The following is a 19205-nucleotide window of genomic DNA, read 5'->3' as shown; positions in this document are numbered from 1 at the left end:
TTTTATTAAGCTTTTTATCCTTTTTTTTTACCTCTAAAGTCAGTGTACGTGTCTGGATTTTTGCCATGTTTTTCCTGCTGGGAAGGTCTAATGAGCTTCCTTTGACCCTGACCAAGGCACCCTCTGTAAAACAAAGCTTTTTACTTTATAACCAGTATTTGTTTGTTCCACATAAGTTGCTCTCAATAGAACATTATCACTCTTAAAACAATTTCTTTCTAGGCAAGTAGAAACTTAGTCACATAGAATAGTGATTATCCCAAAAACAAGCATCATTCTTCTCCCTGCATATGCTTCTCCCTGCATATCTTATCAAAGTTTATTATCTGTCAAATTAAAAAAAAAAAGTTTTAATCTAAAAATTAAATATGTACTGGTTTTTACTCAGGCCATAGCATGAATGAAGTCTAATGAGCATCATCTTTATAAGAAGGTATTACTGTGATATGATTGTATTTTCGTCCTGTGACTCGATTTTTTTTCTAGTTTTGTACTACAACATTTGCATCTTTCCACATCATTTACTAGGTTACTCGTGCAATTGCTGTAAATGATCTCTATAGAATTTAGAGTCTTCTAAACATTTAATCACAAGCTGTGTGTGTTGATGCAGACCAGGAGTCACAAGAATAACTACCTGAATTGTGGTCATCTGAAATCTTGCTGTTAGCTTAAAGCATAAGTTTGCCCTAGTTTTCATCAGAAAGTCTTCGTGTCCTACTTTTAATCATAGACTCAAACTCAAAGCTATTGAGCAATAAGGATGTAATCTGATTTGAGCCCAGAGGACTGAGAACACCTTTAGCTGTTGGTTTGTTTGTTTGTTTTCCTTTTACTGCAAAAGAAAACCCACCTTCTTATCTGCTTTTCTAAAAATATTAAAATGGAAATGATAAATGCAGGACTGCAAAGACTGCATATATCAGTTTAATTTATGCTGAAATAATTCTGTTCATTTCCCTTGCTTGTATGTTTGGTGTAAAAAGTTTATGTATGGTGTGGACTGAAATATTTCCCTCCAACCCATAAAACCGGCCATATGTGATGAAGTGCAGTCATGATGGACAGAATGTGTTACCTAAGAAAAGAAGTGTCAGAGTTCCTTGCTCAAAAAAGTGCTGAACTGCATCCTAGCATGTTGTTGTGTTGTAGAAAATTAAAAGCTTAATTTTCTGTTGTTAATGAACATAACTATTTTAATATAGATTTCTCTTAAGTCTTTATCAGACTGAAGAGCATAAAACCAAGTCTGTCTTGATATAGGGGATGTTATTTGTACTGAAAACAAAAGCTTAGATATTTTCACCTTGTCTTTCTATATGAACTTTTCAACCTTTTTTTTTTTTTAAATCACAGCAAGACCAGCTTTATACTTGGGCTGCAGTTAGCCAACCCACACATTCAACAGATTACATTGAAGGAAGCTTTCCAAGGAGAATTCCATCTGCATGGCCCCCACCCAAACCTCCAGATGAAGAACAAAGACTCAAAATTTCAGAAGAAGGTACAGTTCTTGGACACAGAGAAGATAAACATATAGCTTAGGGGAAGCTGCTGTGTTTTACAATCTGAGATATAAACTTGGTATCTTAGCTACTAACAAACACCTGGTTTTGAGAATCTTGGATTAGCATCAGAAATAACATTAGCTAGTATGAATCTAATAAAAAATATTCACCAAAAATGCATTCTTTTTGTTAGCAACCAAGATGTGTACTGTGAGGAATGGATTTTGTCGGGTGCTGTGATCTTTATTCTTTTTCAGTTTACATACCTTCAGAGCTATTAGAAATGGGTTCTTTTCTCCTCTTAAAAATATGGAAAACTTCAGAAGCCCACTGGTGGTATACTGAAAGTTATTAGAGTGGTGTAAGGTATTCCTTTGTAGATTCAGCAGTCTCATGCTGACAGGGGTAGGAAAAGTGTATCTGAAAAAATAAATTGTAAACTTTGTTTACAAAGTCAGTTTATCTTAAAAATTGTGAGGTTATGCTGCCAGCCAAATTTCTGCAATCTTCTTCATGCTCTTTAAGATCTTCATTTAAGCTGAGCATTAAAACAAAACCAAGTAAGAAAAAAACTCCCCTGTAGCTGACAAATTTAGAAAATAATTTCAAATCTGTTTACTCTTAGTAGTGTTGATCCATAAATACCACAGGTTCTTGGAGGCTTTTCTTTCCATTAGTTAGTATTCAGCAGCTCTCAACACTTTAAGATTGCATTCATCCCCATGCCCTCCATGGAGAGCCACTGGGCATTCTCAGATTTTCCATTCCTTTCCACTCCTCCTTTTCATTGCTCAGATTTGAAGAGTTAAGTCATTATTTCAACAGATCTCTTTGTATTGCTTGTAGGCTTTGGGTGGAGTTAATTTCAGATTTGCTTCCTTTTGGGACTTCTCTGCTACTTCCCCTGGAACATGAGCAAAGTATTTCTTGCATGGACACCTTTTACCATGGCAACAATTTACTTTTACTGGTATCACTTATTCCAGTGCTCACAAGCAAAATATCTGATACCCACAAAAATGCAGCACTGCTATATTGTTCTGTTCATGCTGTGGCTTTTACTAAATTAGTTCTATTGGAGATCAAGGAAACATTTCTGCACCCATCTCACTGATTCAATTCAGAGTGTGGAACACCGCAGTACTGGATTGTTGAGCTAGTCCAGTTTTTAACTGATGAGCTACTGTTTTATGCTGTATTCAATGAAAGTGCTGCCATACATGGTGGTAGAATTCACTGTCATGTACTCTGAGAGTTGTGTTTCTCAGCTTGGAGACTTAGCTAATGGATGTGTGATCACAGTATTTATGAACATACTCTGCACTGGGAAAACGAAAGGGTGAATTTCAAATTAAATAATTTTGAGATTTTAGCCCAGCAGAGGTTGGTGCAAGGTAACAACAGTTTTGTGCTCTAAAATCTAGAAGAATGTTGATAATATAAAATATTTTACAATGTAAAGATACACTTAGAAGTGTATTTCGACCAAAAGGACAATACTTGTAAGTTTTAAATGTATTCATTTTATACACGGTTTGTTTCCATCCTATGTTGTTCTATTTATTATGCCTGCTACATGGATGTAAAGTGTACAGGAATTGTGTGTTCCTTATCTCAGCCACTGCCCTCTCAAAAAAAAAGCAAAAATACTAAGAAATAGAGTTAGAAAAAATCAAAATACACTATTTTCCACTTTAAGTTTAATGTAAGTAGTTCTTAAAATTTATTCATTGAAATTTCGGTGTGATTTTTCAGTGCAGGGCATGGAGGAAAAAGGAAAAGTTACAAGTTTTTTTGAATACAACTCAGGCAGGTGAATAATTTAACTTTCTTTAATTGTTCACATGCTTGCCATTTGGAAGAACCTGGAGGTGAGTGATGTGAAACCTGAGGATAAACACCTTCCTCAAAATTTGTAACTAAATTATTTTATGTATTTACACCTTTGCAATTTTGTAGGGGACAAATACTTTTTTAAAGGTTTAAACTATTGTGTGCAGGCTAGCTGTATTTTGTATTATATAGAATTATTGCTGTCTGGGTTACAGAGATACAGTAATACTAGAAACAATAGTTCCTTCATAAAAAACCCCATGCATTTTAGACAAAAACATGCATAGATTAACAGAGGAATGGAGCAGGATATTTTATAGAGTCTTTGCTTTTATTATATACGTTAGCATTAGAACAATAGTGGACCTCAAAGTTTAAGTAAGGCAAGACAAAACTCTCCAAGGTTTCAGGTAATCCAGCCTAAATTAGCAAAGTAGTTGATCATGTGTTTAGTATAGTATGTATTTAATAGTCTTGCTGTATGCTCTGTATCATGTGAAGCATTGCTAGATGTGTGAAAAGGGGCCATTAGAGTGGTCAGGAGTTTTTGGGGTTTTGGGGCAGTGGGTGTGGTCAGGTTGATTGTTGTTGTTTGGAGATTTTTTTAGGTTGGCTATTTATTTTAAAATGGACATTTGGAAATACCTAATATGAATTTGGGTTCAAGTCATCAAATACGATAAAAACATTTTTCAGTTCTGGTTTCAGTTAAGATGGTGGACAAAATGAGCCAACATCACCAGTAAGACCAATGTGTATGGGACTAATTTTCTATTTGAATACCCCAAATCTGTTCCTGTCACTTCTTACAGCATTTCACTCTACCATTATCGCATCTCAGCACATTGCCTAAATCTAAACTCACCAGGGTATCTGAAATTCAATCACTTTAATGCTTTGCTGATGACACTACTCTACTTAACATAAAGGAAAATGCAAGTAAGCAGGCACTAGACCCCAGTCATCCTGTCTCCCCTGTGACTGTTTAAACACTTGTGAAGACACTCAAAGATTATGCAACTTCTGCAAAATGAAACAGTCTCAGCCCACTAAATATCACTGTGGGTTTACAACCTGAAATCTAAGTTAGTCTCTAAAAACAAAAAACCAAAACAAAACACCAAAAAAATTAATGTTTGGTTTGGTTTGGTTTAAAGGAAAGATTCATTTCTCATGTAGCACTTTTTTCCTTTCCCTAACTGTTTTTTTCTAACTGTGGTGGTAGTGCTTGGGTTTTTATTTATCCTTTCGCTTAACTAAAATGGTTGGTTTGCTGGGAATAGATTGCATTTGCCAAATTTTGTCAAACTAACCTTAAAGTTATCTGCTCAAATCACCGTGACTTCAAATTATATTTAGAATCCTTTTTAGAAGGATAACATTTCTGAGGTAAAAATAAGCTAGACAATTCTGTCAAATTGTTAAATATTGACCAATACATAGGAGCAGTCTGTTCCTATTTTTTAAAGTATTTTTAGACAAGGGAAGTAGTTGTGCTAATTTACATGGTAGAAAACATTAAGTCGTGAGGGTACATGCCTAATACTAGAAAATCAACATAGAATAAGCCTGTTGTGAGCAAAGATTGAATAGTATTAACACTTCCCTTACAGAGAAATCTAAAATCTAAATCATGAGTTATTTTTTCTTAGGTGCAGCTAATCCACATCCAAGTAAAAAAGTTGTGGATTTTTAATTTTCAGGAGTTGCAACATAACTCACACTTGCAATGATTCTTCCTTCTATGTGTTGCTTCCCAACAGCTGGGATTGTCAGAAAGCTGTGAGGAGGCCAAATGTCTAGGAATTATGAATCCAGACGCTCTGGTTCACAGCCGCTTCACTCTTTCTGCAAATGGTCAAGAGATTTCTCTGTTGAATAGTAGTACCTTTAAACACATAGGAAGGATGCCACACATACATTCTCTGGGCAGGTGTAAGAAAAATACTTCTATTCTTGCCATGTGTAAATAATTAGGCTATGATCAGTAAAGAGGCATCATTAGCAGTAGCTCCTAAACTGATTAAAAATCTTTGCACTGTGTAGTTGCTGTGGAGTTGTTTGCTTGTTTGTTTTCCTTCTCATTAGTTCTTTTTGGGCAAGGAAACTGAGGTGCGGTGAGGTTCTTTAAGGTCAGCAAAGTTTTAAAATAAGAAATACGATCTAATTGTGGAGTGTCTTATGTTTTGCTGCCCTTTTTTAGATCTGTATTACTACCTATGTCATTGCCAAGTTTTCAAATTTCTGTGGTAGTGGAGGAAACAAAAATGTAGTTAGCAACAGTCATCAGTTTTAAGGACAGTTAATTTAAGAGATAATTTGGAAAGCGGGACAGTTAATACTGTTTTCTTTTTAACTCTACACTCCTTTCATGAGTTTCTTAATGTGTATTTCAAAAAATCAATGAATTTTTTATATATATAGGATTTTAAAATCTGTATCTTCTTTTCAAACTCAGAGTTGAAATCTACAGTCCTAGAAACAGAGAAGCAATGCACAGATGGTGTTCAGCGGGCACAGGTAAGATTCTAACAGAAATATTTTCTCATTTTTTAAAAAGAGTGCAGAAAGAAGTACTTCTTTCAGACATTTTTGAAATAGTTTTGTGTACTGAATGTTCTGTATGAAAAAATTCCAAAGTGAGGGTGTTTTACGTGCTCCATAGAGTATCTAGGTATAAGGATTGAAGGTTCCTGCCTGCCTAAAGTGATTCTTACAAAAATGTTATTGTTCACTCAAAAGTAATTTAACCCTCTGATGGCATTACTAAGGAATAGTTATAAAAGATCTGGTTATAATAGCTAATCTACAAAGGTTCATGTAAGTAATAGTGGCAGGGATTTTTTTCTGACTCTCTCCTCAAGTTTACGGCAGTGGTAGTAAGTGAACAGGTTTAAAGGGCCATGCTGGACTTAAAAAGGAGATGGTCTAATACTGGGACAGTGGAGACATTCTGGGTTGGACTTGTGCCACAGAAATATAGTCTATCATATTTTTCCAGCATGTCACCATACATGTTCTATACTTCAATAAAGATGGTACCGCTTGATGGGGACTAAGGAACTTCAAATTCTGTTTCCTCAAAAGGAAACAGACTTATCTTACTAGGGAATAAGACTATTCAGTTGTTCTGGAAGTCATTAGAAGGAAGACTAAATTCTGAAATCTTCTTTTGAAACAAGGAGTGACCAAAAGCTCTTGGAATCTCTTTTCTTCCTCCTCTGTTTCCCTCCTTGTTTCCCCTTTTGGGTTTGTTTTGTTTGGTTTGGGTTTCATTTTCTGGGGTGGTTTTTTTTGTTTGTTTGTTGGTTTTTTTGGATTTTTTTGTGGGGTATTTTTTTTGTTTCTTTTGGTTTTTTGGCGTTTTTGTTGTGAGGTTTAGGGGTTTTTTTGTTTTTTGGTATTGTGGGGCTTTTTGTGTTAGTGACAAGACAATTCAAGCATCACTGCATCAAGTAGCATTTGTGAAAATGGTCGGTGATTTGCTTTTCAGGGGGAAATAAGGAATGCCTAGTTAAATACATACAATACATCATAAAAACATGATCATTAGACTCAAAAATTTAATTTGGGCTTGATCACGTATTTTGTGAGCCATGGGTGGGGAGAGTACGTGTATTAACTTTATGGCTTCTGTCTTGCCAAACAACTTTGAAAGAGTTCTTCTAGTTGGTTACCTAAATTCTGCTACTTTCATAATATGGAACATTTTAAAACTACAGCTCATTAATTAAAATAATATCACAAAATAATTCTACATTGCAGTATTTGAAGTTTAAACTAAAATATATTTGTCCCATAATATTTTTGTATTTCAGTCACCCAGGTTTCAGTAGCAATGGTTTCTAGTATTTATTGTGGAAAAGTACTTTTTCCCCATTCTTACAGAAAATTATTGCATGTAAGGAGCATATTTAATTGGTCTCTAGTATTTTAATTCATTGCAAGAAATGACCTATTATAAATGGTTTTCTTATTGGAAATATAATTAATTGAAATAGGTTTATGAATACTTAGGTATTTTACTATTAAAAAAAAGTATTATGAGAATTACTATGAGAATGATGTTTAACCAGGAGCTCTGGAGCACTGTGTGACTGCTTGAACGAACGGCATTTGCTTCTGGTTGGCAGCTTTTCTGTATTTTTAAAACTAGTCTATTATGTTGTCCAATTACTGAATTCCATCTGCTAGTGTTTAGGAGATCCCCATCCCTCTTGCTCAGTGGTGATTTCTTATGACAGTAACATGAACTTCTTCCATTCTATACTATTACTCATCAATGACCTGCAGAACTAACAGGATCACCTCACTTGCAGAAAGTCATCTCAAGGTTTTGCTGTATTATGCCATCACCATTCTAGTTTATTTTGAAAATCAGAGTGGAAGCTTTTTAATTTGAGGAACTGTGCGTGGATAAAACTGTCATGTTGTCATGTGTTTAAATTATTTCCATGGTGTCCCAAGCAGCTGAGCATATTCTACCTATACATCAGTGTTTAACTATATAAATCTATGAAAGCATCCAGAAAGTAGAATGGCCACCGTGTTTGTAGGTAAACCCTTTACTACAATCAGATCATTCTTGGTGTTATTTTTACTTTTTTGAAGTGATCAAATGCTATGACATGTTTCTATAAGAGATCTACCCTCTTTTGTTATTTGTCTACTGTTTTAATTTCTGAAATAAGCATGCATTGCCTGAAGTTAGCCTAGTAGGTGATTTTTCTCTTTTTCTTTTTATACATAAATGAAAGAGAGCTCTAGTGTAAAATTTGAAATTGATCAACTAAGTCTACTTACAGACTTCTTCCCTGTCCTTTTTCTGGGAAAAGACATTTCCCACATACTAATATAATTGAAGATTATTGGCCAGAACACAATTGTAACTTGATGTGCTGATAAATTATCTCACTTCTGATAAACAGTTAATTAAAAGATTCAGAATAATTTTAAATTAAAGGCACAAGTAATACAGCCTGGATTCTATACTCTCTTGTCACTTGAAGGGGCTTCTTTCTATATATCCTTTCCATTTCCTTATCTTTACAATGGTAGATATAATCTGCATGTTTTGCAGCATAATTTCTGCAGGTTTTTTAAGAGTGTTTTTTTGAGTCTAAAATACCTAATTTTTCAAAATTACAGCTAAAAAAAATGAGAACGTAGGGGTGTGCTTGTTTTTAGTACAGGAATTGTTAAGCGGTGGAAAAATAAGAAAAATTGGCAGCCATTTCAAGTCCTGGTTTTGAAATGCCAAATAGCAACGATGTCTGCTTAGTCTTCCCAGTGTGAACAGAGAAAGTTTTGTTAGGCTTAACTCCTTTAGTGAAAGAAGAAGAGAAAAATTGAATGTCCTAATTTAGAAACTCCAACTTCAAACCTGATCTTTAAATTTGACAGCCATACTTTGTGCAAGAACCAGTTTCTGCTCTGTTTGTACTCCTGATCTTTTGTACTATCCTCACAATTTTCCTTACATTTTAACTCAATTTTCAAAGTTGCTTGATTTTATTTACATGGTAGGTAAAAACAGACTCTTAGCAAAAAGAAGAACAAAAAAACCCCCATCTTTTAATTGAAAAATGGGTACATGAAAACTAGGCTTTGGTTAGTAGTGGGACATCACAGAGCCAGAAACCTAAAGTTGTTTGAAAGGCACCTAAAGCACTGTCTTATACACCTTATTATAAAATTATTTTAAATTTCTATTTTTGATCATTTGTGATGAGAGTCTCTTCTGTATACCACACAATTTTAAAAACAAAGCCCTTATTACATTTGTTTAATTGTCAACATCCAGATAAAATGAATATTTCATGCCACTTCATGCCTGGTCCCTGTAATCCCATCTTGGGAGACAAGTTTTTGCCAGACTGTTGCAGTCTCTACCAGTTTGGTTATAAGATAGTTTACACTGACTATTTAGACTATATTTACATCAGAAAATCTTGTCATCAAAAAATTCTTATGCTCATGATGCTTCCATCTTAGTTGGGTTTGGTTCACCACATTTTACCCAACAAATAAATCCTCAACCAAAATTATATGCCTTTTTGGAATTCCAAGTACTTCCACTGGGACTAAAAGCCAGACAAAATTTTGGCAGTTCTGAGGTGCTGAAGACTGGTTTCTACTGCATAATCTATTGGTGCACTTTCCAGCAATATCATAGGGAAACAATGCTAATCTTAAAAAACTTAAATTACAAGGCAGGTTTTGCCATCTTGAAGATACTTTCTGCTTCAAAAAAACAGACTCGTGGAATGTATCTTTAGAATATTCCTAAGCGGCCCACTTTACTAACTCCTCTCTCAGCGTCTCAGTAGGAACCTTTCTTCTTATGCTAGATTTAACTATGAATTATTATAATTCCTTTGGGTAATAGCTTAGAGATATTGGAAATGTTCCAATTTTGACACTTAGTAATACAAGAAAAAAGGTTCTGAAATCCTTCAAGATAAATACATAATCAGTCTATTTAGAAAGTATAAAACATTGATGGGACTGGAATTTACTTTTCATTATTATAAAATGTCAGTGCTAGAATTTGTCTCAGAAACATGCATGCTGCCCAAAACACTCTCTTAAAAGAAATTTCAGAGATTATTCTTTACAGGTGAAGGTAAGATAAAAAAGGTAGATGAAAGATTAGTCTGAAGTGGTGAAATACAAAAAAGACTTTTTAAGAAAGATTTTATAAACCTGCTTTAGACCATTATGACACTTTTAGTCTGCTATAAAACCTGTTTTATATTGGTATTACATGGTTTTCACCAGCACATAGACCAACTGTAGACAAGACTAGTGAACCACTGGCTTCAACAAGAACTTGAGGAAAATTGGGAACTCTTCCTCTATTGGCTTGCAAACTGTTCTGTGGCTGTGGCTCTTTTAACACTGCTTGATTTTTGCATGTTCTTTCTTGAGATATTTATTAAGAAAAAACCTGGGAAGAAGTGTCACTCTCCTTCTGTCCCTTTGCTATTTGATGGGTTACTTTTCGTAAGGGGGAAGAGAAGGCTTGTGGAAGCAATGAACATTTACTCTAAAACAATTCTTTTCCTACAGAGATATGACTGCCAAAGTCTTAGATTTGAGCAGGGAAAAATAAGTTACATACTTGGGTTAAAAAAAAAAAAGCCAACCAACAAAAATATATGACATATTCAAAGGGATCTACTATATACAGTTTTCTCATTGAGAAAATAAAGAATTATGAAAGAAGCAAATATTTTTGTAAGTTTCCATGTGAATCAAATGATACTGAATAGAGTTTTATATCTTCTTTTAAGAACTGTATCAGTGTAAACTTTCTGCAAAATCATGCCAGCATACCCAAATTTCAGAATATAAAAAGTTAAAAAAAATCAGATGTATGTATCTGGGGGTGTCTTATCTTGCAAAATATACACCCAGATTTGTAATATGTGATGTGGAGGAACTTATATTCTAATTCTAGGTCCAATGTTAGCATTGGGATACCTTAGCTTTAAGCAGATGAATATCAGGAAGCATATGTAGACAAATAGTGTTTTCTTGTTAGCATTCAGAGTGAATGATGCTTTGTCAGAAATGTACAGAAAGGAAACAAAGTTTGTATGAAAAGAGGTAATACAAACCTGAGAAGACTTTAGTGCCAGGGCCATAGGAACTGCTGAATTGTAGAGCATTTTGCTCCGGCAGTAAAGGGAATCTAACTTTATGGAACTTCACCCCAGGACAAGTTAAGTGCAAATCAAGTCGTTCATGTTCATGAAACATAGTTTTTATGGAGAAATTTCAAGTTCTGTTGATGGACATCTTAGATTCTTAATATTAGAATTTACTTTTCAGTTCAAAAGTGCTGCCATTTTCAGGTTTATTTTTTTGTTTATTTGTTTTCAGAAAGCCTAACAAGCACAATTAGATTTTTTTATTTCCTAAAACCATAGCAGTTTTATTTCCTAAAACCATAGTCTAAATTAACGAGACTTTTTGAAATACGAAGTGAGATTCTCTGAGTTGAGACCTTAATATAGCTCAGAGACTGTCCGTTCCAGTCTGTGCTGCTTCCTGCACGGCTAGTAGCCAAACTTTGTAATTAAATACTTTCATCTCATCATGCTGGGGGTTCTTAGGCCGTGAAGGAAGGATGAGAACGCAAATAGGAATATTAGAAACGAGGGAAGAAGTATTTCTTTAGAGTCTGAACATCCTAAAACAGTCTGCCCAGGCAGCCACTAGATGGCACTTAAGCATTTTTGAATGGACAGCAAGGCACTTGTAAGTCAGTCCCGGGCGGTCCTGCAGACACCCTATGGAGGCTTTCTTTTTTTTTTCCCCCCAGTCAAAGGGGTGGCTTTCTGCTAATTGATAAATTAGCCTTTAAAATGTGCATACACTTGCGCTGTTTAATCTAATCAAGATTTAGCAATCCGAGCATCTCTCAAAGCAGACCCTCCAACCTCCCAACCCCCCGAAATGTTAAGTATTTAGAAAGCTCTGTTCTGTCACTGTTAAGTTGTTTTGTTTGTTTGTTTTAAACCAGTGAAAGGAAAACATTTGGTTTGGTCTTCAGCCTTCTGGATGACTATCTTTGAAGTGATAATTGAAAAATTTTACTGCTGAATTACTATCACTTAAATAAAGAGGTCAATTTTCTGTTGAAAATGAAATTTGTTTCTTCAACCACAATCTTGAACCCACTTTTATTTAGTTCTGATGAGGCAGAATTTTTAAAAAATTAAAAGGATAAAAGTGTGTTGTGCATTATTAATTGACACACGTATAGAATATAAATCACAGGCTACATATTTAAATGAAAATAAAGGAGTATAGAATATCATGCCTGTGTGGTAGAAAAATGAAAGCAGTTAATTCTTAGAACAAATGTTAGTATTTTGTATTATATCCAGACTTCACAATACTTGGATTGACTTCTTTTATTTTGCTTGAAGGCAGCGTTTGCCTCCTTAAAAGAAACAATAAGTTTTGTTATTTTAAGTGGAGCAAAAATAACACATTTTTGCACTCTTCCTCCTGGTCGTGGTGAGACTAAAATTTGTTTTTTCTAATGTGTGTTCTTCATGTTAATGTCAAGATGAAGTTTTACTTCTGCGCTCATTTATGTTTCAAAGGCTCTTTATTCAGTTTTTCCTCTTTCCTTGAGACAGCCATATATCATAGATCTGAAACACATAAAAATCCTAACAGAGTTCAGGGCTGAGTAGACATTAGGAGGTCATGATGTACAAACCCTTTTCCACCAACACTGTCTTCCATGCCACGCCAGGTTAGTTTAGATGTTTGGTGTTTTTTCTCAGGACTTTGCTCATCTCTGAGTATGGGTATGAGATAATGATAATATGTGTTTCCTGCTTTGCCTAGTCAGTGGTAAAATGTTAAGTCTTGCTCTGTTTCTGATGCCTTGTTTTGATAACAGCTAAAAGAGATGAAAATGTGCTGTAAAAGTCTGTATTTCCTGTGAGTTACTCCTAATTCAAGTACTGTGTCCTTTCAGGCATTGATTAAAATTCTCAGGAAACTGTGGGTCAAGTTCTTGTGATTCATCTTGTTTCACAGCTTCTTCATCACAGACTTTTATAAGAAAGTATATTAATAATAATAATAACCATAATAGTAATAAAAATATACATTTTTCATCCTTTAATCATAATGGATATTCTCCTTCTTCCATTTTGACTATGCTTTATACTTAGACAAAGACAGGTTTTTTTGTCATTTTAGTTACAAATTCTTGGAAATTTAGCACCAACCTCAGGGTTTGGGCAATAATTGATGGGGGAAAAAGGAGAATGAGAGTAAAACTGAGAAAATAATTTATTTTAACAAGAATTACTCGGCAATACTTTAAAGCCTTGTCTATAGTGGGAGAGACTTTCACTTCTTGAAAAAGGAGAATTAAGGGATAGGGACTCTATAGAAAAATTACCTCTTTTCTGTCTGTGTGTGATTCTAAGCATTAATATGTTTCTTCTCTTGCCTTTTACAGTGAGTTTTTTGTAAAATAATATCAGAGTACTGTAAGTTCCCTGAGGGAACAGTGAATAGAAATGCATGATATAGTTATATACTAATTGACAATTCTGTTTAAATTGCTTACTCTCTTTTCCTCTGACTCCTCACTGGTTTTGCTCATGAAAATAGATAAATTGAGATAGTGCTCATGCCATCTATACATTTCTGGTTAGAGCAAAATATATGAGCTGTGTTCATTAATTGTTAAAATATCATTTTTTTTCTTAAATTCTCTAAATCAGAAATCCTATTTCAGAGGAAAATCTGTAAACTCCCTTTATACCAAAATATGATTTATACTGGAAGTTCCATTATTTACATATGAAATTTCTCTCATCTTTTGGAGAGCAGTGAAAACAGATTTTGCACGTTCAATGGTAGCATCCTATACTTGGATTATATAGAATATTTTTGTTACTATAGTATTTACTTTTCAAGCTTTTTGAAAAAGAATTCCACAGAAATTGAAGAGAACAAGTGAAGAAATTACATGAAATACAGGAAAGCAGTTTGAAAAAGTGTATATATGTATGTCTGTGTATTATGTGTACATATGAGTATGTTAAAGAAAGCATCTTGTGACATTCCTAGCAGGACATCTCATTTGGCAAGTGGACTTTACCTATTTGAGAGACCTCATCCAGTCAAAAGTGAGAACTCTTTCAAGTTCTTATATTTTGCTTGGCATTAAGTATCAGGTGCTACCTTTTAGTGGTGTAGATCCTGAGATTTTCCGCAGGACCCTGTATGCAGAAGAGAGATAAGAAATATTTTTCTTAGTAAAAATCAATATTACTTTAACCTAGAAATAACCTAAATAATTGAAAAACAAAACAAAATAAATAACCATTATATACTGCCAAACCTGAATGAGAACTTAAAAATAAGGCTGAGGATAATTTTTGCTCTTTGGATACAAGATAAACCAGTTACTCTATCTTCTACTTACACTTAGATCAAAAGATAGTTATCATTAGGTTTTCCATCTTAAGTTGGTATAAATAAAAGCAGTAAAATCACTTTTTTTCCTTTTATGTTTTTTGAATTCCTATTTTTCTTTTATTTATTCTTTAGAGAACAAACCCAAAACTATTCACAAAAACTAACTCACATATTCCAGAATGTGTAACTGCTCTTTGTTATGATTATTCAACTTTTTCTAAAGATACAATTTGCTTTTTCTAATGTCCATGATACCAAAATAATTTTACTTAACCTCTTAATACCTGAAGATAATTCTTGAGTCCTTGATTTTGATTGACTTTTTTTAAGGCTCTTTCACTCAGACCGATACAGCCTTGTTTTTAATATAGCTTTCATGCCTTTAAAGAGTTAAAGAAGATGACAGACTTTCAGGCCTCTGCCTTCAGCATGTTTATGGATACATTTGTGAAGGCTCTCATTCCATTTCCCCAGACCTTTTCTGTCGTGAGTAGTAGGCTCATGCTTCAGGGTATCTACAAAGATTTATTCTTACTGTGGATATTTTTTTGCTTCTTATTCCCTGCTGGAAGCCTAAAACAAAAGCAACATGTGAACCTCCCATTTGGTTGTCTGGCTGAACTCTTGGATAAAAAGGGCAAGTACTGTGTAGAAGTATCATACTCTGGACAGTTGCTTATCAGGATGTGGCAAAGTCACCTGGAAAACCATTAGCGTTTTTGATCTCCCTTACTAGAGATTAAAGGCATTAAATTTAAACTATTTATGTTCACATTTTAGCTCATAGAATCCTTATTGTTATTTCTAACATATAGCATATTAAGAGCACAGATATAATAATAGAATTAGTTTGCACAGTGATTGCTTTACAGGTTGCTGGTCAGTTTCAAGGTGAATTGAAAATCAGGGAAAGGTCTGGTGTGAAAAAGTTTAACACTTTTCTCTAATATGTCAATGAAGTAATGCTCATGGTATGCCAGCCAGATTTTGTGTTTTAACAGAATGAGATGAATTGTTGCCTTGGCCTGGATACACAGGAAAACTAACCAAACACTTTAGATTCATAGTTGGAATACTTTATAGCAAACACAGGTGATAGAAGAAAAGAACCAATTCATCATGTCATAGGCATTTCAATAAGCAATTTAATATTGAGGAGAAAATAAATCCAGACAGTTTTTATCCCAACTTTTAAGGAAATATGTGACTTTTAAGGTACCTGTTGCTTATAGACTGCTGACATAAGTGGCTAGGTTTTAGTTATCTCTTCATCTTCAGCAGCAGTCTCTTTGCAATCCACAGCACAAAAAATAAAAGACGCCAGAAACAGGTAAAATAAGGTTATATTAAAATTAACAAAGTTCAACTTTTCTTTTCTTTCAATACCCAGTCTCATTTACATACTTTACACTGGATAAGTGACGGAACACTTAAACGAATTTCTGAGCTAAATTAAGCTATGTGTATGGGTAAACCCTTTTTGAAGTCTTATTTATTGCTGTATTGTTTCATGCCTCTCTAATAATGAATTTTATCTAGGCCAGGACAGAAACCTTCAAGACTTGAGAGGGACTTTCTGATAGGTTTTTCAGCCTGGACAGTCAGGACATTGCTCATGGCATATGGAACATGTACAGCCTGCTTGAGAAATGCTGGGCACTGTTCTATAACCATACACCTCTCAGTGTATTTTTTTCTGCTCATTCATTCATACTCAAGGCACCAGGATAAAGCAAGGGTTAAGTTTCCACAAGCTTATTTTTTGAAGGTTTAGAGTAATATTATGTAAGACTACAGTAATTAAACTTGACTCCTGTGCATCTCCTAGGGTGGTCAGTGGTTCTGTCAGATTTTATTTTACCTTGTCTTGTCTGTTGTCTACAAAAATTCTTTTGAGGTTTCTATTGTAGTAAAACTTGGGGATAACCTAAGGTTATTTTCCAACTAAGTTCAGAGTTACACCTTAAAGAGACAAAACTCTTTCAATCTTTGATGTATCTCAAGTTGATTATTTGTTAAAGTGGGTACTGTAAAGAACTGAGATCTTATCCTCTGAAATACACTTAGCTCAGGGATAAGGAATTCAAACTGTTCAGGAACAGAAACTTCAAGAAACTAAGCTCTTTTTCCTCTGGCTTCCAGCTTTCCAAGTTGGCATTTGCAATGCGTGCATCCTTCTTCAAAGGTGTATGTTCCCTGTTGATTCTGTGATCGTTTATTTGAACTATTTGAATTTCAATAATTATTGAAATTATTCAAATTATTTCAATAATCATTGATTTCTGCATGTAATGGTTTGGGGTTGTCACACATGATAGGTTTTTACAAAACCACTTGGTTGATTAGACATGTCTCAGCTCTTTAGGATAGGAAGAGCTACACAGGCCATTGCCAGCATAGTGCAGGGTGGTGTAATCCATCTGTTGCAATGTGTCACAGAGTGGGAGAGTGGCTCACACTCACCACATAAGTTTTATGACTTCAGGCAGGACAATGCACTGCACTGTTTTTGTTTCAGGGCTTGCTCATTCATTGCTGTACTGGGAAGCTCTGCATCATGTTTCCTTGTGGTTGTAGGAAGAAACGTGGACTATTGTGAAAATGTCTACCCCTGTCCCCGTATGTGCAACTTCAGAATAGTAAAAGTTTCCCTCAAAAGGCTTTAATCAGGTAGTCTGAGGAAGAAACTAATATCCAATACTAATTCTACTCCTTCGGCAGTTCTCCCTGATGCTATTGGCAAGTTTGCCAAATTTTGACTCAACTTCTACTGCTGTAAAAATAACATGCTGCAATGGGCCTTGAGATTAAGTGAAATGTGAGAATTAATTAGATGGATGCTATTTTGTTTGAATGCAAATCAAGTCTCCACCAGTACTTCTCATTTGCCAATTACTGTAGCACTAAAAATGCCTGTTAAATGTTGTGTCTCCTTTTCTTAAGGTTGATCTGCAGTTGCAAGAAGTAGCTTTGAAAATGAGACAGCTTTAAAGAGAGAAACCTGAATAGAGATCACATTTCTCTGACTGAATTAAATTCTTACTGTGGCTCTACTTTGTGCCATTCGGTGAGCGTGCGCGTTCAAAATGTTTCACTTCGCGTAGAAAAGAGGCATTTATTAACAGAACAGTTGGAAACAGCATCCTTCCAAGTAACTGTGCACTGCTAGTACCACCAAGTGCTCCCAGGCACACTTACTAGAAGACCTGAGGGGTCTTATTTTGCCATCTTAATCCTGTTTAACTATATGCTTCTATTTCCTGTGTGTTCTTGCAACTAGGTAGCAGCATAGACTCTGATTCATGAATTGTGATGTAGAGAAACTAAAAGGTCAAGGTTTTGGCAAAAAAAAAAAAAATCAAAGCAAATATAATCTTATCATCTAAATACAAATTCCATCCAGAGAGGAAATTTCATTACACTAAGTGACAAGTTGCTGAAAATTATCAAACTGCTGATGCAACTTTTTGACTTGCAAGAGTATAAGGTATTAACTTCTAAAACTAAACTGTAATATGTCTTTATTTTTCAAATATCCCAAAATTGCCATTAAGAACTGTCATTATGTTTATTAAAAAAAAAAAAAGATACATTATGGCTGTTCATAAAGCATATAAGTGAATGAAAGCAGAGATAGATAGACATAAACAAATACATAATACAGACACCCATATACGTGTGTCTATATATACACATAGACTAGGGCTGACTTTTACAGATGTGGGTTTTTTCTGCCTGGAAATTTAGTTATAGAAGGGTCTATAGGTTTCAGTCACTCATCTGAGAAACTAGGTTGTCAACTCTGTAGCAGGAGGTAGCTGAAATCTGATCTTTTACATGTTTGAAGAACCTGGGCATGTTCTATCCATTTAGATCAGCTTTATGCTGGACATCTGATGTGCACACATGGAAACATGACAAGATTGGAATGAACTGTATGAAATGTACATGTGCAGATCCAAGTGTACAACATTTAGCCAGTAAAGCAAATATTCCCAGATCTGTATACAAACAATCCTAGCAGTGCAACCCAAAGAGGACATCGGTCCCAGACTGAGCATCCAACTCATTGCACATGGAACATGTACAGCCTGTTTGGGAAATGCTGGGCACTGTTCTATAGCCATACATCTCTGAAATGTTTTTTCCTGCTCACTCTTTCATAGCCAAGCCACCAGGATAAAGCAAGGGTTAAGCTTCCACCTTTCTTTCTTTCTTTACAGAAAGAAGACTGTTCCACAGTACCTGGGTCCTGGGTAAGAACTCTAGGCAAGACAGAGTTTCCTCATATCTCTTTTAAACCCCATAGGTTTCTGCTGTGGAATTGTCCCCTGGATTGAAAATGAAACTTCTTTTCATTATGTGTGGATTTTTAGTCTCAGTCTTCTGATCCTTGTCAACAGCTTTTGACCATCTTTTACATGTATGAAAAATTAAGTAGTCTCTTGCTTAGTCTCTAAGAAAATTGTAGAATTTTCATTTCTGATTGGATTTATATAGTTTTGATTTCCTTCTTTGTTGAGGATAGTGGAAGCATTCTGTGACTTACAGTTGTTTGATAAGCCCTCTCAGATCTAGAGGTAGACTTTAAACTAGGGCAAAGGCAAAAATCCAATTAAACTACTCTGAGGGCACCTTAAAAGTCTAAATGAAAAATACCTCTGTCTAAAATAATTACTGAAACACATAAATGCAGGGGCCATGTTTTGTTTCGCTTTTGGTTTCTTTGGTTTTTAGACCAAATAAATGTAAGTATATCACATCCTCTGGATAAATATCTCTTCATTCACATCAAAGTCTTGTTTGTTCATACTAATGCTGTTTCTATGAAAACCTGGGTATGTTGGTGATTGTTAGGTAAAATAAGATAGGAAATCACCAGCTTGTTTGAAATGCCGTATC

The 19205-nt window shown here is 34.7% G+C and overlaps 1 protein-coding gene across 4 annotated transcripts in view; it reads left to right on the top strand.

The window, feature by feature from the left end:
* The window catches only part of FMN2 (formin 2), a 166291-nt gene that overhangs the window by 43583 nt on the left and 103503 nt on the right, over nucleotides 1-19205 (top strand). Inside the window, exons 4-7 of one of the 4 annotated variants that reach the window (XM_032102200.1) lie at nucleotides 1357-1504; nucleotides 3371-3379; nucleotides 5800-5861; nucleotides 18527-18559. In XM_032102200.1, coding sequence (XP_031958091.1) covers nucleotides 1357-1504; nucleotides 3371-3379; nucleotides 5800-5861; nucleotides 18527-18559 — 252 coding nt within the window. The remainder of the gene's footprint in view (nucleotides 1-1356; nucleotides 1505-3370; nucleotides 3380-5799; nucleotides 5862-18526; nucleotides 18560-19205) is intronic. The other 3 variants (XM_032102201.1, XM_032102203.1, XM_032102204.1) reach the window with 3 other exon arrangements.

The sequence above is a fragment of the Corvus moneduloides genome, chromosome 3 (genome assembly GCF_009650955.1).
Source record: "Corvus moneduloides isolate bCorMon1 chromosome 3, bCorMon1.pri, whole genome shotgun sequence".
Classification (NCBI taxonomy): Eukaryota; Metazoa; Chordata; class Aves; order Passeriformes; family Corvidae; genus Corvus; species Corvus moneduloides.
This window is presented reverse-complemented; position numbering and strand designations above follow the sequence as displayed.